The sequence below is a fragment of the Leptonotus elevatus genome, chromosome 21 (genome assembly GCF_054856555.1).
Source record: "Leptonotus elevatus isolate MCC_2025b chromosome 21, RoL_Lele_1.0, whole genome shotgun sequence".
NCBI lineage: Eukaryota > Metazoa > Chordata > Actinopteri > Syngnathiformes > Syngnathidae > Leptonotus > Leptonotus elevatus.
Window position 1 is genome coordinate 8,222,957 of NC_141259.1, and position 25,934 is coordinate 8,248,890.

General features: G+C 38.9%; 1 protein-coding gene across 4 annotated transcripts in view; it reads left to right on the forward strand.

Annotated features, from left to right (window-relative positions):
- The window catches only part of adarb2 (adenosine deaminase RNA specific B2 (inactive)), a 191,352-nt gene that overhangs the window by 22,551 nt on the left and 142,867 nt on the right, over positions 1-25,934 (forward strand). Inside the window, exons 4-5 of one of the 4 annotated variants that reach the window (XM_086066301.1) lie at positions 12,017-12,098; positions 12,179-12,363. The exons of 1 other annotated variant lie outside the window; for it this stretch is intronic. In XM_086066301.1, coding sequence (XP_085922427.1) covers positions 12,261-12,363 — 103 coding nt within the window. In that variant the 5' untranslated portion in view covers positions 12,017-12,098; positions 12,179-12,260. Of the gene's footprint in view, positions 1-11,967; positions 12,364-25,934 lie in introns of those variants that run through there. 2 more of the 4 variants (XM_086066302.1, XM_086066303.1) reach the window with 2 other exon arrangements.

Here is a 25,934-nt window from a genome sequence, read left to right on the forward strand (position 1 = left end):
TTTAAACGAAAACTAATACTGAAACTAAAACTAAAACAAAAGCACAAAAAAAAAAAAAAAAAAATACTAAATCTAATAGAAACGAACAGAGCGGCCACCCTAACCCTAAAATTAACAAAATAAAAAAAATGAAATAAAAACTACAAACTACAATGAAAAATTCCAAAACAGAAAGCATGGCACGATTCAGATGGCCTTGAAGAAACTTGATCTTGAAAACACAAATGAACACTTGAGCTTGAACTTGAACTTTGCAGCCTGGATGCAGAACAGGAAGGGGATTTTTTTTTTAATCTTACACGCAATAAATAAAAATATATGTTAATTATTACCAAAAAATAAAATAAAACTAATAGACTATATTAAAATGAAGCGTTTTAGAAAAAACTAAAACTAGTGAAAACTAACAAAACTGTCTAAAAAGTAACTAAATTAAATAAAAAAAACATAAATTCCAAAGCTATAAAACCCTGGTTCAGGGTTCAAATCTCATGTACTTCCCGTGCTTCTTCCTACATTCCAACAACATGCATGTTTGGTTAAATGAAGATTCTAAATTGTCCGTGGGAATGGTTGTCTATATGTGACCTGTGGTTGGCTGGTGTCCAGTTCTAATACGCAGCTTAATAACCAAAATAGAGTGGAACATCTTGTCGACTGTCCATGAAGTCACACAACTTGACGGCAACACATTACCGTACGCAAGTACAAACGCACTACGGAATGAAGGCACATCAACAACAACTGCAAATATGATTTCAAGTCAAAAGAAAAATACCATTGATATGCCCTTGGTGATTATTTTAGTCAATGATGTTGTAGTTCAGTATTTTGAACGAGGTTTCTGAATCAGGCATTGAATAATACTATTTGGTGAAATCTCGTCTTTGCAAAACAGTGATCGAATTTACTTTTATTCTATTCATTTTCTCCTTTCCTGTCTTTCGCTGATAAGGCCCCCCTCCCCCACCCACCCCACTGAACACAATGGCTCTATTGTGCTGAACCACAGGGCTGATAATGTTACGTGACATTAAGGGCAATATGTTAGCTTCTATTCGGAGAGACATTTTGATTGGAATTCAACCTCACAATGAGCACGTTCTAAAAATGAAGAAATCCAATATAAAACATCACCACAAATCCAAACAATTAAAAATGATCTAATGAAGTTGTAATATTAAGCAGGCAAGACGATCTCATATGAAGACTTCTTCTGCTTCTATGTTCATTTGAAATCCACCCATCCAATTTATGCACTTAAACGCCAAAAAATCCCACTTTCATTCAACGCCTCTTAAAGAACTCGTTTGTTTCCCTCTCTCTTATGTATAATGATATTCATATTATCCCTAAATGCTGACCCAAGAAAAAAAATGGCTATTTCCGAGCTGTCACTGCATCATCTTTATCTTCACTCTCCAAATGTTGGGGTCAGCCAAGACTGACGCTGGGCAGACAATTCTCCCAAAGACTTAATGTGATTAATGGGTGTCAATTAAGAAGGGTGGAGGAGAGGTTGCGGAAAGGAGAAAAAAACAAGCCATCCAAAAAAAATAGATTGTCGCTAAAGAATGTGGTGCAAAAATGTATCCCTCCACTGGCTGCTATGACACACTTTCAAAATGAATTCTTCAATGTCACTTTCAAAGTTTTCATTTGGGAATGCAACCTCGGGGTCACAGTCATGTATCCAAACATTTTGGAAGTTGCTCAACCGAAAAAGAAGAAGAAGAAGAAGAAAAAAAATAGTGTACTTCAGCATATGGTCCAGAAAGGGCTTCTTCTGCAACATTTGCTCCATTTACAGCTGCCTTTACATTTAGTGAGGAATGCATGCTGTTTAAAGAGGTTTTATGTGGTGACTTCATCTTCTTCATTGTAACTTTGCCTGAGCACTAACTTTAAGGCAAACTTCTACTTGTTTGTGTTAACATATCCACTATTAGTGCAATACTTTGAGCCAACCACAAATGATTCATATAGTATTTAGAATATTTATATTGTCACGGTTAATGTTAGAAATATAAAAAAACACAAAAAAAACATGTTTTTATAATTTGGGTGCGGAATTCAAATCGTGTCAGGTTTTTGAGACGTTTTCTCCTGTTATGTTGCGGGTCAAATTGACCCGTTTGGAAAATCTAGGAGAAAATAAAACTTATTAGATTGGATTACATTTTGTCTCCTGGCATTATTATTATTATTTTTTTTTATTTGCTTTAAAAAAACAACAACATTGCATTGTTGTGTGTTTTTGTTAATGATTAAACATTAAGAAGTGAACACAACAGGGGGCTGTAAAATATGAAATAAATGTCTGTATGTAAATAAGACACTAAGATGGAATAGTTACTGTTCTGTCCTCATGTAACTGTTCTATACAGCTCGACAGAAAGTTAACAGACGAGATGTTGCTTGTATCCTTTATCTATTTTACGTAAAACTGAAACGAAAATACAATACCAATACAGCGCTGGAAATGTCTGGCTAACATTGTTTTCTAACTAAATTAGCATACACCAATCACAATAAGTGCACTTTTACGTCGTTTAGAACATGCGTTCTGAATTAGAATAAATAACACAACCAAGGTACACCAATAGCTTAGTTAGCAAACTCAAGTCCGCTAGCATACGAGGCTAACGAATGCTAACATCTTCAAAGATTCGTTTTTATCAACAATTGAATTCCCCAAAACACTTGACTTGACTTATTAGCTCTTTATAGCTTACAAAAAATTATGACCACAAATAGTTACTTACGGCATTAGTGGGCCAACGCTCCACCGTGCGTGTTGCTCTGCGGGAGTGTCATTAAAAACTGACGTCAACTCAAGTGAGTCAGGCGTAATACATATTTCACCACTAGAGAGGGTGCTAAAAGTCAATATAAATCACTGCAAAAACTATAACATTACAGTTAAGAACTTTGCAAACAAAAAAATGTCATAAAGCAAAATTGAACTTACAACGGTATGCAAGATTTGAGCTTGGCCGCTGTCACCTTTCCTGGCTTGGCGTCTTCTTATCTATCTGCACTCTGGCACACATTTCTGGTCGAAACAAGTTATGACCTTCAGGTCAGACATTTTCACATGAGCTAGGCCGAGCCGTCCCCCCGTGTGGGTGGGCGGCCAAGGCAGTATAAGAGTAGGAACCGTTTTGAATAGGTTAGACCTTCTTCCGCATCCAGCAGAAAAGGCTCCACAGCTGTGGACTTGATTTTTCTGGCATCGAGCACATGGTTCAACTGAGAATATGCAGCCCCCTGGTGGTTATTATTAGTGTAGCGACCATTAAAGCTAAAAGAACCGGTGAAAGTTCCCATCAGAACTTTACACATGCTTACAAGGTTAAGTGAAAAGCCAGCGCTAATCCTTTTATTTCCTACTATGCTATCTTTTTGTTAATAGTACTTACTTATTGATAGCTGCACACAACTCTGACCGCCAAGCTGCCACGTAGCTGTAGATGAGTCCAGTCATATTCAGCATGCCGGTTTTTGCTCTAATCGGCATAAAAATCTAACTCGACTAGAAGTATGCCGGCATCTTGATTTTAAATCCTAAACCTGTTGTCCCGAGGATTGTTTTGTTCCTGTTAGAATTTAGAACTTTTGCATTTTCAGTTTTCATCATAGTTTTCGTGTGTGTTGACTCCCGGGTCTGTTGTATGCTTCCTCTGCTTATGCATTTGACTAGTTTCCCCGCATATTTGGATGTACGTGGATTTGAGCTGCAGGTGTGGCCAGTCTTGCATGGCGGAGTCTGTCGCACACAATTACTTACCGTTAAATAACCTTGGTGGCATGTTAACATCAGTAAAAAGTCCCCCAGTATACAACTTATTCCACACACACACACACACACACACACACACACACACACACACACACCGTATATTTACAGCCTGCTCGAATTAATATTCACCTGCATTATTGACTGAGGTTCAATTGTCTTTACAAAGACAATAATGAGCAGTTTGTGACATTTGCAACGGTCCCTAAAATCACATCTTTTGTCGAATATTGTGTTCAACCAATATGAACTCATTGGCTCCCAAAAACGTTCTATTTTAAATATTGCCATGGTCCCCAAAACGTATTTATATGATTTTTTTTTAAATTTTGTGTTTTTTAATGCCAGAGCATACAGAAGGGTTTGATGCAGCCTCTGACCTGAAGAGGTTGCTTAAAGCAATGGTAGTTATTACCAAAAATGGTCAGCGGGTGGCAGCAGAGTATAAGAGATCAACCAGGGCCATGTTGCAACAAGCTCTTTTTCCCAGTGTTTTCAACCGATTTGTGAGTAAAGGTGAAACTTAATGATAATTGCTGCAAAACGGAAACATACAAATATATATATTTTTTTCCTGTTGAAAGAAGAGACTCTAATCTTTCTTTTGGTAGGTTCCATGTTTTTATAGCAATACAACACAATATTCTGTGGGCCTTGCAAAAATCAGTCCAAATCTAGTAAAACAGCCGGGGAGGGAAGGGGGTTGCTTCGGTGAAATGTCTGGGAGAGAATGAGTTCATTTCTATTACCAGATAAATGAATTGCTGTCTCTCAAAAGCAAAGCCAGTCTCAGACTGTTGCCGTTACCGCGCGCTAGCTCGCAGTGGCGTCCAAAGAGCAGCAAAGTGACTGTGTTAAGGAGATGAAGGTACACGTTTCTCCCAGTTGCCCGTCTGAACGCATGATAAGACGACAGCCAACTAATCCCCTCCGCCAACACCCCCACCAAAGCGCCACCTTTGGAAAAAGCAAACTCAAAGCTTAAAGTCAATATACACCCAAAGACTAATGGGGAGGAGGCCTCCCATGCTTCCATCTCTACAACCTGGCTGCAAAGGTTGATAAGGAGACTCAAGTCAATCCATCCAGCGGGATATAACTGTATTTTGTTATTTGTCATATATTTGTATTTAAAAAAAAAAAATAAGTGGGATAAAAGGACTTTCTTATTTTGTTCCCATGTGACCTAGTGGTTAACATGTAAAATGTTAGTCCTCCAAAGTACAGACTGTATTTTAATTAACTCTTTTACCGCCCAAAACGTCAATTGACGTTATTGGCGGTATACAGTGGCCGTGTCCTTAACGTCAATTGACGTCAACGACATTTTTTTCCCCTCAATGGGCAGTGCAACATCTGGTGCAGCACTGCTTTGTGAATGGGCTGGAAACATAAAATAAAATAAAAACACTAACTGTGGCTAGCAGATGGCAGCATTGTATCTCTATTCAATGAGCTCCCAGGGTATCAAATTACATGAAAACATGGTGGATCTTAGGAAATAGAACATTTTCAAGGATGACGTGAATGATCAAAGCGTTTGTCACATTAAATCTAATTCATGTAGTGTCACTAAATAGAAAATATTAGTACCAAAGTCACTGTCAATGTATCTTTTCACAAAAAGCTTGTTTTCTCCTTATTTTTTCCATTTTCGCTTGATGTCACTCAAATGACCTATTTTCAAATGGTGATTACTAAAGAACGGAATAAGATAGAAACATACTCTTTTGTTCTAATGAAATAATGGAATCCAATCTTTCATATGGTATCCACCATGTTTACATATTCATAGCACACAAAATTCTGTTTGCCTTGAAAGATGAGTGAAAATGCTCGAAATCGGCTGGCACTGTGTAGCCGTTGTTTTTTGGATAACGTAATTTAATCTTACTGAATCCTAAAAGATTCTACTGGGGAGGAGAAAAAAAAACAAGCATAAAAAGTGTAGCATATATAACCGGCCAATTGCTTAATGATCTTCACTCCAATGCGAAGTCAAAATCAAATGTGCAGTAAATGAACGTGTATGAGTGGCGCACTGATTGATCTCCTTATCGTAGATCGCAGGTGGCTGATTTGATGAAGGGAAAAAAGGAGCGTTGTCACCATGCGTTGGCTCTAATCTCAATTTGAAATCTCTTCAATCTGTAGATATGACATCAAACGAAACGGCTCAAAACAAACACTCAAACATGCCTGGATTTGCAGAGTTTCACAACAACAAACATTTAGTATTTTAGATGTTCCTAATATACTTTTAAGTCATCATCACATGCATTATTAAGCAGAGATGAACATGTATTCAAAAAGGAAACTGATGAAACAGAAGTCAGAGAGCGAGAGTTTACACTTCAACTGCCAAAAACATCAGGTCAATCGTTTTCCAGCAGAGTGTTTGAAGTATAGTCGTCTGGTTTGCATGTTCGTTTTTTTTTTTTTTTTTTTACCTATCACCCATCTCATCTGGATATCACATTTTTTCTTCTCGTGTCATTGTTTGATCAACATGTGGGTCAATTTTTTCCCTTTCTTTACCTTACAGACACAGTAGCCGTAATGGTGTCGTTTCTGTTGAAAACACAAAGCACATTGTGCCTTTTTTATTTATTTTTTAATGGAGGTTAACTCACTTTTCTTTATAATATAATATTGTATGCTCCCCACTAGTTTAAACACAACATTTTGATTAACATTTTGGCCGTGGAATACGAATTCAGCAGGAAAAATTCACCCGTTTTTATCCATCTCAAGGGGCGGCCATTTTGCTGTCACTTGCTGTCGATTGAAAATGACATCACACTTGCTCAGTAATGGCCACCTGGTTTCTGAGTTTGGTCACGTGACATTCACAAGCTGAGCCACGCTTGGTCGTTACCTGAGCCCTGAGCACATGTGATGTCATTTTCAGGCAAAATGGCTGCCCACTGAAATGGATAAAAATGGGTGGATTTTTGCTGCTTTATTCGCATTCCACAAACACAATTACGTAGTCAGAGTATGCTTAGACTAGTGGGGCTATGTAGAACAGATTGTAAATATTTAACACATGATGATGTCATTGATATCAAATAAAGGTTTTCGTGTTAGAGGCTTAATTCCCCCCCCCACGAAAACTTGGGTCAAACTTCAAAATTTAGGACATTAGGGGTTTTCAAATATTGAATTACTGTAACACAGTTTTTCAAACAATAAGAACAAAGAAATGGGCAGAATTTAAAGAAGCATGTTCAAATTAAAGAGTAGGGATGGGCGAGTATCGGTATCAGGCCGATACCAGGCCAATTTCATGGTATCAGTACTTGCGTGTGCATTACTGAGAATAAGTACTCTTGTTTTCTAGTAATATCACCTATATCTGTGGTTCATATATGTTTGTAGCTCACGTACCTTCGCCGTGTTTAATTGACTCGCTACGTTTGCCGTGCTCTTAATTGCCTCGTTAATGTCGTCAGGGCGGTGGTGCTAAAAATAGAACGGTACTGTTACGGCCCTCGCAGACGCTAATTATAGCTCTTATACACACTACGTTATATTTGCAATGTGGCTTTTTCATTTCCCTTTGGGTTTTATGTATATTAATTTCTATACAGTGCAACTTTCCAAATTAAAAGCATTGATTTCAAAAACATATAATTAAACATCACACACTAAACAGCTTGAGGAATTCTTAACTTGGTAGATATTACTAAATTACTTGAAGCTCTATTGTATTGAATATATTTCTTTGCACTGTATTCCATAAAAATACGTTTTACAACCACATATTTTGATTGGGACTTTTTTTTCTGGCCAATGGTTATTTGTTTCATCTTATTTGTGGATTTTTTTTTTTGATTCATTTTATTGTGTGCTCTATGCAAAATTACTTTTATGAGCAAATTGAAACAATATAATTGCCATTAATTTAATTCAATTTTAAGGAAATTTGCTATAGTTGGGATGTATGTGTCATTTTTTTTTTTTATTATCAGTCTTTTTTTGGAAATTTTATGTATCGTAAGTACTAATGGTATCGGCACTTGGTATTGGTATCAGTATTCGTCCAAAAAAAAGTGGTATGGAATATTCCGAGTAAACACTAATACAACATATGCCTGATACACGAAATTGTCTTTGTGCTAATGTCAATTCCTCGAACTGTCCTCTTTTTTCACTCTAATTCCCATCACTGAGCTGTCCTGTCCTGTCCAATCTTGTCCCATTGCGTCATCACATGGTGTACCATCACATGTTATATTATTCTGCTATTTAGTTTTTCTCCTTTTCTTTGTGTTCTCTTTCCTCCTTGTCCCTCACAATCACAAACCTTGTTCACAATATAAACAACCACAGATGGAGAATTGTAATCTTCATCCGATTGACATTGTACATACAAATCATGGACAAGCTAGGAATGATTGGACTTCAAACGACAATTTGCTTAAAATTTCAATTAGGGAAAAAATACACAAGATAATGTTTCGAAACGTGTCAAAATATGTTTATTATCTAAAAACACAAATCAAATTAGTTATTCGCATTCAGTGTTTTGGAAAAGTAAAAAAAAAAGAGTGATAGTAAGAAACGGCAGTCCAAGGTTTTTGGGACACTTTTCATCAGTGTAAGAACTCCTGACCTTGTTGTATTGTGTGTTTACGTGTGTGTGTAACCTGCCCCAGCGAACCTGTTTTCCGTTATCTATGTGCGCTTCAGGCCCCTGCCAGCACACCTTCATTACTGCCCCAGATAGTGGCATTGGCAACTTGTCACTTGTATTGATTTCTCTTAAACTGCAATTTACATGGATATTTGTGGGCGTCCTGAGGGCAGGCGGCAGGCAGGCGCGCGGCCCCGACACCCTTGCTCTCCTCGCTCCTCTGCCCGAAGGCCCAGATGGAAATGTTTCCATCCAATAACAGTCGCCTCAAAGTGACTTTTTAGTCTGACATCAGCAAACATGTTGTGCTGTTATTTCTGCGCATTCAATCCTATTTTTCTGTTGCTGTTCAGTTTGACTATTAACTCTTGATACATATAAATAAGATGCTATTAACTCATTCACTCCTAACCGTTTTCACTGAAGCAACCCCCTTCGCTCCCGGCTGTTTTACTGGATTTTGACTGATTTTGCAATTCCCACAGAATATTGTGTTCTATTGCTATAAAAACATGGAACCGACCAAAAGAAAGATTGTCTCTTCTTTCATCGTTAAAAAAATTATATTTGTATCTGTTTACGTTTTGCAGCAATTAGCATTAGAATATAGCTAAGTTTCATCATTATTCACAATACTATTCAAAACACTGGAGAAAAGAGCTTGTTGCAGCATAGCCCTGGTTGATCTCTTATACTCTGCTGCCACCTGCTGGCCATTTTTTGTAATAACTACCATTGCTTTAAGTGACCTCTTCAGGTCAGAGGCTACATCAAAGCCTTCTGTATGCTCTAGCATACCCCCCCCCCCCTCCATAAAAACCGTATAAATATGTTTTTGGGACCATAGCTAAGTTTTATCATTATTCACAAATCTGTTTAAAACAGGAAAATAGATTTTTGCAACATGGCCCTGGTTGATCTCGTATACTCTGCTGCCATCTGTTGGCGGTTTTTGTAATAACTACCATTGCTTCAAGCGTTCTCTTCAGTTCAGAGGCTGCATCAAAGCCTTCTGTATGCTCAAGCTAGCATAAAAAAACCAAAAATATATAAATAAGTTTTCAGGATCATAATATTTAAAATAGAACATATTTATAGATTTTGGGGACCAAATGAGTTGAGAGAAATTCCACAGGTTTATGTTGCGTAAAATTTAAAAACAGACGCAAATAATATTTAATCTGGATGAAATATGGGCAGTAACAAAGCCATTTACCGTGATTTGTGAGCGCGAATCCAGCGTTACCACAGCGTCTTGTCCGCACACCCACCTGACCTTCCGCATTAGAGGATCTAAAACAATAACCTCCAGCTAGGCGAGCTGCAAATGCTTTCTGAAAGCCCTGACACTCCATTTTCACACAACAATGCCAAAATGTCACAATCTTCAAAGTTTGCGGCCATTAAACACAGTCCACGCTGTCAGCGGAGTTTTGCCCTGCAACCTCAAGGTTGTATTCAAACGCCTGAACTGCATTACTAAATTACCAGCTACCGATGATTGCCGGACATTTTTTTTATATAGTTCTACTCTACTTATGAAGCTAAATTTAACAGTGTTTCATTGATTGTCAGAGATGTATTTTATGTTAAACTGTTACTTTGGGAACATTGTTGAATGAATATCATTTCAAGCAACCCACACTCTGATCTATATATGTGGGGGTTGAGGGTAAATGCCTTGCTCAAGGGCACCTCGACAATAGTCTAAAAGTAGACACACATCTATCCAACAACTGATGTAATTTATATTTTGTCAACAGAAGGACTTGAACCACCGCCCTACCAACCTATAGCATCCGTCCGTCCATCCGTCTTCTTTACCCGTTCCCATGAGTTGCAGGGAACTTAACCAACTCCTCATTACAGTACTTAATTGGATATATTTTTTAAGTACCTGTAATTATGTATTTATTTTTCTGACTTGCTCTCAATATTAGAAAACAGATATATCTACTTTCTATCTCTGAACCTCTGTGAATGATGACAAAATGTAAATAGAAGGGAATTCAATCTGGAGTGCCTGATTGATTATTACGGTAATTGATATCTAGGGGGCTGTAAAAAAACAACTGGTGTCCCGATTAATAAATGGACGCATAAGCCTGACTGAAGTCTTCCCACACAACACGGTTACTTAAAATGAGTGTTGTTCCGATACCGGTATCGGGAGAGGCCATAATACTGCATTAAAACTGTGGTATCGGCATTGGCAAGTACTAACAAGTAACTCGCCGATACCATTATTTCCGACGCTAATAAATGACTTTGGATGCAGCATCTTGTCTTGCATGTGCACGACATTCACTGATGTGTGACGTGTTCACTGAATGCCGAGCCAAGATATGCTAGTGGCCCTTGAATGCTCTGAACCAATGGCAGGGCAGCTTTTTCATGTACCCCCCCTATATAACCCTAATATTGGTACAATATCTGCCGATACTGCAAAACTGGCTATCGGTATCGGGGGGCCCAAAAACGGTATTAGAATAACACTACTTAAATATTGCATTTTGTTTTTTTTGATAAAACAAAATTACAGATTTGATTATGATACATTGAAGAACACACACACACAAACAGCAAGTTATTTATTATAAATATTTTGCAATCGGGTTTTGCTTTCCAGTCAAACTGTGCATACAGTCAGTCCCCTTCATAAGTATTAGAATATATTTATAGAATATATATATAGAATATATATATATATTAGTGAAAGGGGCAAAGTCATTTAGTGGACCTCAACCCAATAGAGCATGCATTTTACCTCCTGAAGGGGAAGATTGAAGGGAGAAATACCCAGAAACAATCAGGAACTGAGAGAGGCTGCGTTAAAGGCTTGGAAAAGCATTTCAAATGAAGAATGCAATCGTCTGGTGAAATCAATGGGTCGAAAGGCTTGATGCAGTTTTAGCGAGTAAGGGCTAAGTCACCAATAGTAAATGTATTCAATGTAAGTTAATCATGTCTGTTCCAATACTTTTGCTCATTTGAAAAGAAACAAAAAGGTGCTTTGTCCTTAAATGTTTAACACATGCAGAAGTAATACCATGAAATAAAAGCTGGAATTCTGAATTTTTGTCTGATATTCATCTTTTGGGTTGAACTACAAATCTCCGTATACAGCAAAAACAAAGGAATTTCATTCCAATACTTTTGAAGGGGACTATACAGCTACTAAACCAACTTGTTGATGCGACTGTTACAGAAATAAAAACACATTAAGGAAGAAATGCTTCATCCCCAATCTAGTCTAGTCAAGTCATCATAATCCAGACTGCTATTACCTCTACCAAAGTGACGTCACATCTGACCTTCCGAGACACAATGACGGTTCTCCCTGCGGAGAAAAAAAAAGAAGAGTGAACAACTCAAGTATGAAGTAAAATGCCACAAGTATCACAAACAAAGGCGCGGGTGAATAAGGGGGTGTTAGTATATGAGTGCAGCTGGTGATGTCACACCTCCCAGGCAGTACGATTGGACCCTAATTAGAAAGCTGGCAGAGGAACAGATAGGCGTCACGCGTGTCCTGCTTGATTGAATCCAAAGTAGCTGACGCCTAAATTTCCTCACAGGCAGAGAGCTGCGAGAACCCGCAATGGTGATGCTGAGCGCAGAGAAAACAGTCTCCTCCAGACGCGGACTTCCAGCCACAAGGTTGTGATAATAGGAGCTGCAAAAAAAAAAAAAAAACACAACAAAAAAAACAACGCACCCTCCTTTCTTGTGTTGCGAAGGAGGGGCAAATAAAGGAGGCGAAAGAGAAAGAGTCCGACCACAAGTCTCAAGTTATTACGACGAGTCGTTCCGAAAGGGCAGATGGCGTCCGTACTTGGGAACAACAGCCGCGCGTCGGGGGCTCAAGGTGGCCAGGTGAAATGCAAGCTGAAAAGGAGGAGGAGGAGGAGATCCAAGCGAAAAGGTAAAAAAAAAATTTTTTTTAAATGCACAACTTTGCTTGCACGTTTTGACCGATTTGGCGTTTTAACGAGCCGGTGGAGAAACTGAGGTCGCGCGCACCTTGGCGAGGCATCCGAGCGCAGCAGCCGGCTGCGGATTCAGCATCTCCGCTTTCCCTGCAGCTTGTGTTGCTTAAAGTTGGGATTAAATACATGCGAGAACGGGATAATACTAGTGTGGGATTTTAGCCAAAGAAGGCTAATTTGTTTTAATTCCTCCTTCAAAGTGTTTTATTGTTACAGCAACTTTTATTGTTTAAGTCAAAATGGCTTGAATCTGTTTGTGTTCAAATGAACCGTCGTCCTCATTCCACGTACTAAATTACCATGCACGTGCTTTGCTTCCATTAGTTTCATTTAGCAAATAATCCCAATTTGGATGTGTAAAAATCATTGAAATTAACATTAACTGAAAAAAAAAACCTGACCCCCTACAAGATTAGGTCTTTAAAATTAACTTTGACCAACGCTGCATGCAGCTTGTGTTACATTTTGATGACATTTACAGAAAATGACAAAGACTTTGAATTTATTTGTATCTCAGTGATTTGTTGGCATTTGGTGCGAGGGGAAAATGATTATTTTGCCGTGGTCTTTTAGTTCCCCCAAGATGTCAAATCATTTGTAATGGTTACAAAAAGACTACATTACAATGTGAACATGGATTCTGAAAAAAAAAATCCTATGAAAGATATATTGATTGAAAAAATAATTAAAGTAGTGTTCCAAATGATTATAGCAGTATATTAGCAACCCAAAAAATAAGGGGGGGGGGGGGGAAGAAAAGTGTAGTTTACAGCATAGTACTGGGCAAACTGAACTAATATCGTATATAATATATATATTTTTTTTATATCACCTTTGCGACCTTTGCCTTGTTTTTTTTAGGGCATCATTAAACCTTTTTCTTAAGATGTTATATCTAACAAAAATCATCAAATTCAACAGGCTTTTGTAACATGTGAAAATACATAGCCATAGGACAAATAATAATTTACACTCTGCTGCTTGAAGGTGCTCACAATGATAAAAAGTAAATAAATAAATACAATTAAATAATTACTCAACATTCGTCACTATTTAAAAAGGCCAGCACTTGTAAAAAGATTCAATTGCAAATTAATGAAAATATGTTGGCTCATTAGTTCAACCTTAAGGGCACTTAAATAAATAAAAATCATTCTCACCACTTTTAGTAGATATTTAAATAAAATGACCGTATGTATTTTATTAACAGATGACCATACTACTCTGTGCTTTTTTTTTATTATGCTTTCTAAATTCTGACGTCATCCTCCTCCAGGATGAACGCTCGGAGTGTGTTGACACATCCGAATGCAACAGAATGTGTAACGAGCTTTCATAAACACTTAGTACATGCCATCAAACTGCAAACACATAACTGCACCTCATTTCCATCACCTCTTTGTTTTTAATAGCCCAAGTAATTGAGACAAGAGAGACAATATATTCAAATATAGCACCGAGGCAAATGTATTTACATAATGGAAATGACAGAATCGGTTCCACAACATTAAGCATTGCGTATGAATATCACGCAAAGCGTGCACATTAGCTGACAGGCCTTCGTACCGTGTTTTCCGACGACTAATTTATCAGCACTGCTGATTCATTCTGATAACACGGGACATTAGGGTCCAGTTCAGGCGTCCATTGTGAATTAAGTGTGTCTTTGGGAAGCGCAGATAGCCGCTGACTCCTCAAAACCGTGGCAAAAATCAGCATGGATCCTGAAGACTTTTAGTTTTTCGGCTGGAAAAATTAAAGCACTCATTTTTCCCAGCCATTGAATTTGACCAAAAATGGTATACACCCTGATTGAGCTTTAACCATTTTTCATCCAGCCTTAGCAGTATTTAACTGTCTGTCGACAAAATACCAAGTGATCATAATCTTGAGATTCCATACAATTTTTATTTTGTGGACCTAAAGGCAAAAAATATATATATATATATCGCTTGGCATTTGAGGCTTAATCCTTTGAAAAGGATGCAGATTATTTAGTAGATGTGTCCATAAATCCACAGTAAGTATGATTTCTAGAGGTTGGGAACTGATTCCTAACCTCCTGCTGCTTTTGTTCATTTGTTCACTGATTTTCTTCAGAGCGTTTGAATAGTGGAGCTATGGCCACGATTGTTGCCTGTATCCACTTTTCTGGACATAACCAAGCAAAAGATAACCAGTTATACTGCCGGCGGCTCGGCATACCTTTTGCTGACCCTCAAATGATTCACTGACATCATATACGTGGCTGTTAATTAATCACCGTGCTCGGATTTATGTTTTTACCCCTCTGGAATGATTCTGCCATATTTCGGCCACTAATATAACATATAAGACAGCCTGCTGATATATAGAAACATCTGGGTAAAAAGTGCCGCACCGCCTGTTGTAGCACAACCCAGGGTGACTGCCTGCCAAATCACGTCTGTCAATCTTTTCCATCAGCATGACGTGCCCTTTTTCTCCCCCCCCCCCCGTCACCTTTTATCCGTGGCATATGGACCACATATTTGTTGTCTTTCATCCATAATGTGTTTTTTTTTTGGTATCAAACGAAACGTACCGTAAAGATTTATAGGCTAACATTGTACTTTTACAAGCAGACTTATCACCCCCGCACCCTCCAAGTGTGCAGCAGTAGATCACAATATCATCAGGAATGCCCCTCGAGGGGAGCGTGGTAGTGTTTGCCGGCGAGGGGAGTCGCAGCCGGGCAGTTGGTGGGTTTGGTGGACATAATTCATGTTGCAATTATTGTTTCCAAGTGAGGGTCGGCAGAGGGGTCGAGTGGAGGACGGCAGGTGTGAGGGCGAGAGTGTGGGGGGGTCATCGCCATCTCAAGAGGGGCTACGGCCGGAGCATTAGTCAGGGCCTTGTTCTCAATGACACACAGGCTACAACCAACATTAATATCCAAGGATTTGGGGTATTTTGAAAAGTCCTTTATTTTATGTAATGTGTTGAAATGATATTGTAATCCTTACCTTGTAACTGTTTTGACTATGTGAAGAAATAGTTTTTGACGGCCGCGTTTGGCGCATTAGGTGAGCTGGAGGTTGACACACGTGCAAATGCGCTGATGCTTCGTTGTATGGATTATGAACACAAATTTAGTCCATTTCAAAACACCGTTTCCAATAGCAAATCATAAATAATGGTTATTTAAATCGTTGCCAACTTTTAATAAATGAACCGGCATGTTGCGTCTTTTACATTCCTAAATGTTATTTTAAAAAATCGAAGGAAAATGCCTTTTAGTTTTAATTAAACATCTAATCCAAAACATCTTCAAGTTAATTTTTTGTTCATCTATAGACAGGAATGTTTGTGGACACTTTGTTTTGAAGGCAGAATTTGACAAAGCTTTTTGGCGTTGCTTCAGTGTCGTATACGGTTTAAGTAACCAATACCGAACATTGTTGGATTTCAAATATAAACATGAATATAAAGTATAACAAATGATTAAAACACTCACGTAGAATCGTATTTCAGCCATGTCACCCCAGCCTCCCCGGTTTCCTGGCTGTTCAGGATTCTGTGAAGGAATGCTAAGTGCTAAGCTACATGCGGCTGGCTAGCTCCCTACTGCAGTCCGCAGCACAGTGTGGAGTCGCTCTTCTAAGCAATTAATCCTCTTTGCTAGGTAAACTACACTTCCGAAATGTATTACAATCCCCGTTTGCCAGAAATATTGTACGCCATGGTATTTCGACAATTTTTGTTTCTCATTTTTATCAGTATGAATTAACCTCGCCAGCCAGATTGATAATTGTGATTCACTCGAGGTAGTTCTTCACATTATCAATCTGGTACTTCACTCGGCAGAACCGTTCGGCAAAGGCGGGACTTGCTGTGCAATACTTCGAGCTGATTGGACGATGCGGCATCTTTGCACATTTGTTTTGACCAATCAAGGCAATTGATGAAAATCTCGTCTTCCGTCTTGTCTTAGGGAGGGAGGAGTGCAGCACAAACTTTTTTACCAGAAAAAAAATGCACCAAACTCCTCTCACTGTTCAAATTCAATAAGGAAACGGTGAGTAATTTTGCGAGAACATAATTAATTGCAGCATCCATTTGTCTGTTAGGTTTGTTTGTTTCCCCCCCGGCATCGGCGCTTATTGGTTTTGTCCTGCCTAAGCAACCTGATCGATCCGACCTAAAAAACGGGTCGGCTGCAAAAGTATCAGCAAGATGTGTTCTCCGGAGTTTGTGAACTCGCAAATACCATGAGAATTCATCATGCTGGCAAGGTTAACTATGAATGTCCTGGAGACTAAAAGGTGCACCATGCTTCGGCCAACTGTTCACCGCGGCTCCGTTTTTCTTGACCCGTCACATTTTGATAGGAGCTGTCGCATTTCTTCCATTCTTCCAACTCTTTCTACAGATAGGAAATGCCAAATTAAGCTCCACTTGCCTGGCTAGGCTCAAAGTTAGCATCAGCACGTTAGGGGACAAGTATGCTTAACGTACCACTCAATAAATGTTTGATATTAGTTTTCTGCTGGCAACTAAACTCACAATTTCATCTTATGTACCAAAATATTCAAAAGAGCCGATTATTCACAATCATTGTTTATTAAACAACTATTGTTTAGTTAGTATTGTTGGGTGTGAAAAAAATAATAGTAGGCAGCAACATAGCGTCACTGTTGAATCGCTCCAAATTGAAAATATCATAATCAACATCATCTTTAAAGTTGATCCCCGTTTAATATTTGCTACGCTAGGAGTCCCCGAGCAAGCTACTTATTTCATCACTATGCGGTTAATATTAAACCCATAAAAACACCCCCTTTTACAAATCATGACATCATGTAATTTCTCACTGCATATTCTTGTTTACATCTTTTTCTCAATCGACTAAAATTGTCAAAGCTGCATGCGAACCGCCATAAATAGCTTCCTTTTATGTACTGTGCATTGCAGGAAACAGACGGTGCCTGCTGAGGACTGAATGACTGCGTTGATAAATAGCTTGAAATGTCATTTGTGAACAGAGTAAAGATAGTCTCAAAGCCAGATAACATGGCACTGAGAGTTCATTGAGAAAATGCCTGCACTCCACTTACAATACTCTAAATAGGGATGTGTAGTGAAGTGATGCACTGCTCTGAGCAGTCCGAGAGCTGTGAGGGGGAAGTGGCTGTGTGTGTTATGACGCTGCTGCAAAAACAAGCATTCACAAGGTTATTTTTATCCAACCTGTCGCCGAATTTCAACCTTTTATTTTGATTGTTGGAACAGTTCAAATGGCCACTGTGTGGTTTAAAACCGTAGAACCTGATCTTAATTACTTCGATTATCAGAATTTGACGGTGAGCAAAAATATCACGGTATTATATATTTAAATTAGAGCTCTATAATGACCTTAAAAAAAATATATATATATATATTTATTTATTTATATATATATATATATATATATATATAAGTTTAAATAAATAAATCTTCAATTTTAATTCTTAATAAAGTCACAGTGTCGCATCACTATTGAGCTGTTTTTAGAGCAGACCTTTGGGCTACTCACGTCATCCTTGGGGCTAACTGGTACCCACAGCCATTTATTTTTATTTTTTTTAGGACAATGCACATTAATCTACAGACAGTGCGAAACTGCGAATGTGCCGTAAACATTTTTGACTAGCAAACTCAAAACATATTCGCAAATGTGTTTGAACATACTTGGAAATGCGTACTTGTAGGCTAAATTGACTTGCTGGATACGCATACCCATGACATTATGGGGGAAAAATGACGAATACAAATCATGCACTGCAGACATGATAAAACAAAAAACCAAAAATTAAGAATAAACAATCTTTACTTAATTTTAAAACGCATTGGTATAATCTAGGCCAAATACTTTTTTTGTTTTTAAGTCAATACCCCATGACATTACGGGTTAAATACTATGTTGTTTTTTTTAGCATTTAGCCTACAAGTACGTTCAAATGACTTTCGAATGAGTTTGTGAGTCAAAAATGTTCAACAGAGATCTGTGTTTTCAGTATTTCTTCTTGCTCCCCCCCCTCTCCTGGCTTACACGGGAGAAGGAGAAGAAGAAAAAAAGTTAATTGAACACAATTAACTTCAAAGAAAGCAGCTCTTTACTCAAATCTGCAAGCAGCCAATCGTATTGTAACCTGCGCGCTGCGCAGTCGATCCCCTCAGAAACCTTGACTTTTAAAAACCATTGTAAATCGTCAAACCGGTTATTTACCGTCTCTGTTTTTATACACGTTGCGACTTGCTGCATAATTGCATCATCCGGCATCTTACACAGACACATGCGGCCAAGAGTAAGTATTAAAACATGGTCGTGTTGTTCCTGGTTGTGTTTTGTGCCAGGAGAGACCAATGTCACGCAGCTTGTGTGCTGTGGTGAAGAGGGGGGAAAAGGTGCATGTGGGTGAGGGGATACGTTTCACAGATGGGAAGCTCCTGTTTCCGCCCTGAAACGCTTTTGTCACATTTGTTTGTTTGTGCTGATAAACACACACAAGCTTTGCGACAGAAACACCGCCGGCATTTATTGGGTTAATGAAGGTCAACGCCAATTGAAACAGCTCTGCGCTCCTTCTGCGTGCTCATGTGAATTTACAGACGCTTCCTGATTAAGCGGCCCGGTGTTCGAATTCTACAGCTTAGGACACGGTGTCCTCTAAGTGACTGAGCGTTTAGCTGAGGGAAAAAACGGTTATTACTACTGACTGTGGTCTCTTGAGGACAGATGATAAAATGACCAAGGAGAAGAAATGGCAAAACACATTAGCATAATTAGCAATTATCTCGTAATAGTCCCTCTTGGCTTTTTACAGTGCGGTAGTCAGAAAATCAACTTTAAGTTCAGGCAACAAAAAAACAAATTGTTACAGCAAATGGTGAAATGCCGCAGTCAGGTTGCGAAGAATGAATCACAAAAAGCAGAGGCACGGACTGAAAACATGCAGAAGATGACATTGGATGAATTAGTCTTGTTTGATGACTCGCAGAGTTGGAGACATAAGGGCATTACTCACATCTCTTTAAACCTGTTGCACTTGTTGCTATGACGACAATACACGGGAAAAGGTTATTTTTCATCCGTCTGTTCTTGATTTTTAAACAATGATTTTGGAGCACTTGACAACTGCATTCGTGAATATGCAACGCCGCCTAATAAATGTTATTTTTCATCCGTCTGTTCTTGATTTTTAAACAATGATTTTGGAGCACTTGACAACTGCATTCGTGAATATGCAACGCCGCCTAATAAATGGAAATCAGCCTGCGTGGTTTGCGCGCGTGTGGCAAGTGTGATGTTTCTGGGTGGATTCTTTCTTTCGCTGGCATTTGTATAACGCGTGCTGGTATGTTGTAGTTCACAGTGAGCTGTCAGTCTTCGTAAACAGAGACGTACCGCAGCAAGTCAGCAGCATTCATGCCGCCTATCAGTGTGCGTGTGTGTCTGACAAAAGACTGTGATATTTCCACAGTGGAAAAGAGAAAGGTGCCTCTAAGCAACTGTCAAAAGATTTTGAGGTTCTGTTGCGTGTTGGGGGGGGGGGGGGGGGGGACTATTTTTTCAAAATGAAGCTGTTTCCTGCGCTATGACTTATTGTGGCATTTTTGGGAATACATGCAAGTACGCAGTTCAATTGGATTAGGGTTAGGTGAATCTTTTTTTTTTTTTTTTTCCTACAGCTTCCGTTTATAACCGCCTTATTTGCTTTTCAGTTGTACTTTTGTGTTTTGATGTATTTGTAACATTACATGCACTAGGGCAAAACAAATGATCTGCATAAACTGACTTGAAGCATTTGTTTACTACGACGGCGTGTTCGGGCCACGTATAATTTATTGACATTTTTTTTAGAGAAAAAACTCGCAAATTTACCACTTTTTTAATTAGTGAGTTGATATATTGGCAAATTTGTGACTTTATAAAGTGGCAAATTTGCGAGAAAAAAACTCAAACTTATGACAAATACACGTAGCGTAGCTATAGTCTAATGTGAGGATTCGTTGGTGGTTAATGGGGCACTGTTTATAAAATAAAAAGGCAGGATGGAGACGGATTCCTTCTTAATTTAAACTTTACCCGTCATACACGGCAGCTAGAGCGACAACACTTCCTGATCAGCTGACTAACACTAACCAATCAGAAGCTGTCATACTTTAGGTAAATTAAAGTGAATGACGGAGAGCAGCAGATTCGACACATCAACTTAGCAACTTGTACAAAAAAAAATACCCAAATGTATGAATGTGTAAATAATAATTCTGGAAGTACATATACAGTTTAACAAATTAACTTAAATGCTTTGTCGCTGGCAGTGCCCAACGCTTCGAAGTACGAATGCTTAATATCATATGGTTAATCTCTGCTAAAGCAATTACAACCTTCTTATTTTCAGGACAATTCTTCGAGCTGATTGGGCGATGCGGCAATTTGTGCACACCTACCAAACTTTTGCTTTGATCAATCCCGGCAATGGATGAAAATGTCATTGTTGTCGTAGGTAAAAAAAAAAAGAAAAGAAAAGGGCACAAGCATATTTCTTTCAGCTGTTTTTGTCTGCTTTCAAAAAGAAAACTAGGTAATTCTGCGACAACAGAATTAATTGCAGTGTGTTTGCTTGTTTCCCATGGCCTCTGCATTTCTTGTTTTCGTCACAGCCGTATATCCCGCCCCCAAACACAATATTGCTTTGTGATTGATCCGAACCAGGTGGTATGGATTAGTGAAAATTAACGGGAACGGTACAAGATGAAGATTTTGCTCAACACTCCTTGTAGCGGTACAAGTTGAAACGTTTGATTTGTGGAATCGATTGGATTCCAAACGTTTGCCGATGTTACTGCCCGGACCGGACTACATGGCAACGTATGCTCTGAAATAGGACGGCTCCCAAAACACGGACATTCTTGTGTCTTATGTACTTTCGGCTTTTATTGGTTGATATGTGCATTTATCATTTGTGAATTTGAGGTGAAGAATCACGGGTTATTTTTAAACCAAGTTAGCTAGTTTCCTGACGGTGCTAGCTACTAGCGCTAACACAAACAACAACATTGTTGATTCATCACTCATTTTGGTACACTTTAACAACAATTTCAACTTTTGGGCTGCTGGGAAAGGAATATAAGAAACCTTAAGGAGGTTATTTGGCGAGATCTCAAAATCGAACATCTTGACCACCAGATCTATTTTTAGCCAGAGCTACCAACGGCTAGCGGCTCATATATATAACACGATCGCATTATGGTAAAAGCATTTTTACCATCTTATGATGACACTTAACTTAATCAAAATGGTCAGAAAACCCTTTGGTAGACTTTGTCGGTTGGAAATCCTTTTGATTTATTCGTACAATTCCAGACACTTCTTTGTCCGTTCCCATTTGACATTCCACGGACCGTTGAACGGCACACAATGCGGGGCAAATGACGTCATGTGAATACTATAGCAAGGTGATGTTATTCTTGTGCAGGAAGTGTCAGATGCTCGGGGCATTGTGAGCAGGTGGCTCACTGAATGAAGCAAATGTCGCAGGATCCCATGCTGGTTGTTCATTTAAACCATTTGGCAAGATGATGGACGCCATCAACATGACTTTGGACTTGGACTGTCTTTTTTTCTTTAGCCTTGGCAACCTCAGGCTCTTCCATTGGAGGCTCTGGCGTTTGGTCTGCTGGTTGATCCATGACTCGTCACCGGTGATGACTCTCCCTCACAAGTCTGCTCTCATCGGTCTCATCATCAATCACTCTGCCCGTTGCTCGGCGAACTGACTCAGACGATACGAATATAAAAGCATGTGTAAAAACGTTCAATGGCCGCAGAGACCTGAGGTCACAACTCAAGAGCTTTTTCACGGGGGGGGGGGCTCGTGTGGTTGACATATACTGTATCTTCAGTCCTGGAACTTTTCTGACACAAATCTCATGAATTTGCACAATGGTTCTGCTTGAACTGCCCCGTGTATTAAGAAGGCACAACATTTCTCCAGTTTATGATCCTAATTAGCTCTAACTGTGCCATCATCCCCGAGTCATCATGCCTGGAGACGGGCCAGATCATTTGTCGGCCCACAGCCCAACACTTTCAACCTCACCTTCTCTCTCTTTCACGTTCCTCCCATTTCATTCTTTCTTTCCCCCCATTTGATCACACATCACACAAACTTGTATTATCGCCCCACAGCTTGCTCGCATGTATTCACAGCAGGATCGCTGCTACTGTGAAAAAGGAACATATTTCATGAGCAGAAAATAGTTGAGGGGAAGGGTGAGAGAAATACAGCACTACAAAGAAAGAAATGTGTTCTGCCATCAGACCATTTGAAAACAAAAAAAAGCAAAAATCATTGTTTGCGTACCCATTCTTTGGTTGAGTTTGCAGTGATGTCATGCCTGGGCCACACGACAGACAGCACAGCCACCTCGTCTGGTGTGCTGACTTTGCAAAGACAACATTGATACCCCACCTCTTACCGAATAATGAAATTGGATGAAGCGGCTTAACTGTACACTGTCCCTACTCTTCCCATCAGAATTGGGTGCCTATTTGAGATAACGTTAATGAAGGAGACTTTAGCCAAGAATAGACACTTCTTACTGCTGACAGTGAGGTGCTGAGGGAGTGGGGAGCTAACCGCATCTATTTCCATTAATGAGAAGTGTTTTACAAGAGGATCTCTCTTTAGGGATCCCTCCGCGGGTCAGAGAGAATCCCACAGCTCAACAAACGGCAAAAAGAGGAGATGTTATCAAGTCGTGTTATTTCGGATACACTCGTGGAGTTTTGACCTACTGTAGCTGCTCACGAATGTTTGTATTTTAATCTCCTTGCAGGTTTTTTATTAAATAACATCTCTCATTCTAAATGCTTGTCACGTTTCCCTATTAACTCATTCACTGCCTACGGCTGTAGACGTCAAAAATTCATTTGAACTATTTCTATTATTTTAACTTTTTTTTCCACTTTTGTTAAGAGTTTAAAAACCTACAAGAAAAGTATTGTACATTTAGAACAGATATAAATTATAAACTAGAAAAATTCCCGCGGAAATTTTGAATGGGCCTGCTAACTCTTGCAACTCTTTTCAATGAGCTGAACAGTTTAAAATTTCAACCGTTGAAATCGCTCAAGAAATGTGGAAGTTATAATCAACTAAAAGTATTACTGCCCCTTTAAGAAACATGCACATTCACGCACACACATTTGATTTTAACTAACATTTCAATGAGCTGAACAGTTTAAATTTTAAACCATTGAAATCGCTCAAGAAATGTGCAAGTTAACCATAATCAAGATCAAATAAAGTATCTTACTGTCCCTTTAAGAAATATGCACATTCACGCACACACATTTGATTTTAACCAACATTTCAATGAGCTGAACAGTTTAAAATTTAAACCATTGAAATCGCTCAAGAAATGTAAAAGTTCACCATAATCAACAGTATGTTACTGGCCCTTTAAGAAACATGCACATTCACGCACACACATTTGATTTTAAGTAACATTTCAATGAGCTGAACAGTTTAAAATTCAAACCATTGAAATCGGTCAAGAAATGTGGAATCTACCAGAATCAACAGTATCTCACTGCCCCTTTACAAAACATGCACATTCACGCACACACATTTGATTTTAAGTTGTGAGGAGACGTCACGCACCAACACTCCATTGATTTGTATAGGATTACGCTCACCTCAAACAAAAGCCTCTCGCGACTTAACGGTTGAAGATGCAGATTCCAGAAATGGCTCGTTAGAACGGCAAGGGTTTGGGGAACGCGAGCATGTTCTCAGATTTTTAATCGGATGAAAAATGACCAAATGAGAGCAGGTTGAAAACTTATGATTGATCGAAAATGAAGAGGCAAAAACGGCGAAAATTACATTGAAAAGAGATCAAAAATGTGCGACTTCTCCTCGCTTAAAGTGAAAATAAAGGTACTAAATGACACCTTAGCCAAATAAAACTTAGTTCTTCAGAAAGCAGAGGCTTGTGGCTACAAAATGTGCGAATTTGATGTCTAGTGAGCAAAGATTGTGGCCATGGTGACGAGTTGAAGTGAAACTTTTGGAAATATATTTTTTGGTTCCCACCACTCAGACCTTAATTAGTCACACTCTAAATAGGCGACTTTCACCCTTTGCTCACTGTCTTTGAACCCGCACAGGGGGGAGAGCTTTCATTCCTTAATTTTTTTTTTGACACTGAGCTAAAGATGACAAAAATTCCAACAAAATGAGCTAATTTTCATATCGGTCGGTTAATGTATGCGCGCGCAGCGTGTCTTTGAAAAAGGTGCTTGATTGGAGTTGATCATTTTCGGATTCCCATTCATTCCTATGGGACTTTTTGGGGGACATTTTGGGGAATTGTGTCGCCATGGTAACTGGGAATTCTGAGGAAAATAATAGCGCAGCGAGTCAAATCGAGCCGCATCGTTTGATACCTTATTTGTCGCGGTGCGATCTACGGTACGGCCCCTATTCTTGCGGAAAAGTCGCTGGAAGATAATATAAAAATAATAAAAACTAGAAAAATTCCCGCGGAAATTTTGAATGGGCCTGCTAACTCTTTTCAATGAGCTGAACAGTTTAAACTTTCAACCATTGAAATCGGTCAAGAAATGTGCAAGTTAACCATAATCTACTAAAAGTGTTACTGCCCCTTTAAGAAACATGCACATTCACGCACACACATTTGATTTTAAGTAACATTTCAATGAGCTGAACAGTTTAAAATTCAAACCATTGAAATCGGTCAAGAAATGTGGAATCTACCATAATTAACAGTATCTCACTGCCCCTTTACAAAACATGCACATTCACGCACACACATTTGATTTTAAGTTGTGAGGAGACGTCACGCACCAACACTCCATTGATTTGTATAGGATTACGCTCACCTCAAACAAAAGCCTCTCGCGACTTAACGGTTGAAGATGCAGATTCCAGAAATGGCTCGTTAGAACGGCAAGGGTTTGGGGAACGCGAGCATGTTCTCAGTTTTTTAATCGGATGAAAAATGACCAAATGAGAGCAGGTTGAAAACTTATGATTGATCGAAAATGAAGAGGGAAAAAGGGCGAAAATTACATTGAAAATAGATCAAAAATGTGCGACTTCTCCTCGCTTAAAGTGAAAATAAAGGTACTAAATGAAACCTTAGCCAAATAAAACTTAGTTCTTCAGAAAGCAGAGGCTTGTGGCTACAAAATGTGCGAATTTGATGTCTAGTGAGCAAAGATTGTGGCCATGGTGACGAGTTGAAGTGAAACTTTTGGAAATATATTTTTTGGTTCCCGTCACTGAAGCCTTAATTGGGTATCAGAGTGGCGATTACACTCACTGTCTTTGAACCCGCACAGGGGGAAGAGCTTTCATTCCTTAATTTTTTTTTTGACACTGAGTTAAAGATGACAAAAATTCCAACAAAATGAGCTAATTTTCATATCAATCGGTTAACGTATGCGCGCGCAGCGTCTCTTTGAAAAAGGTGC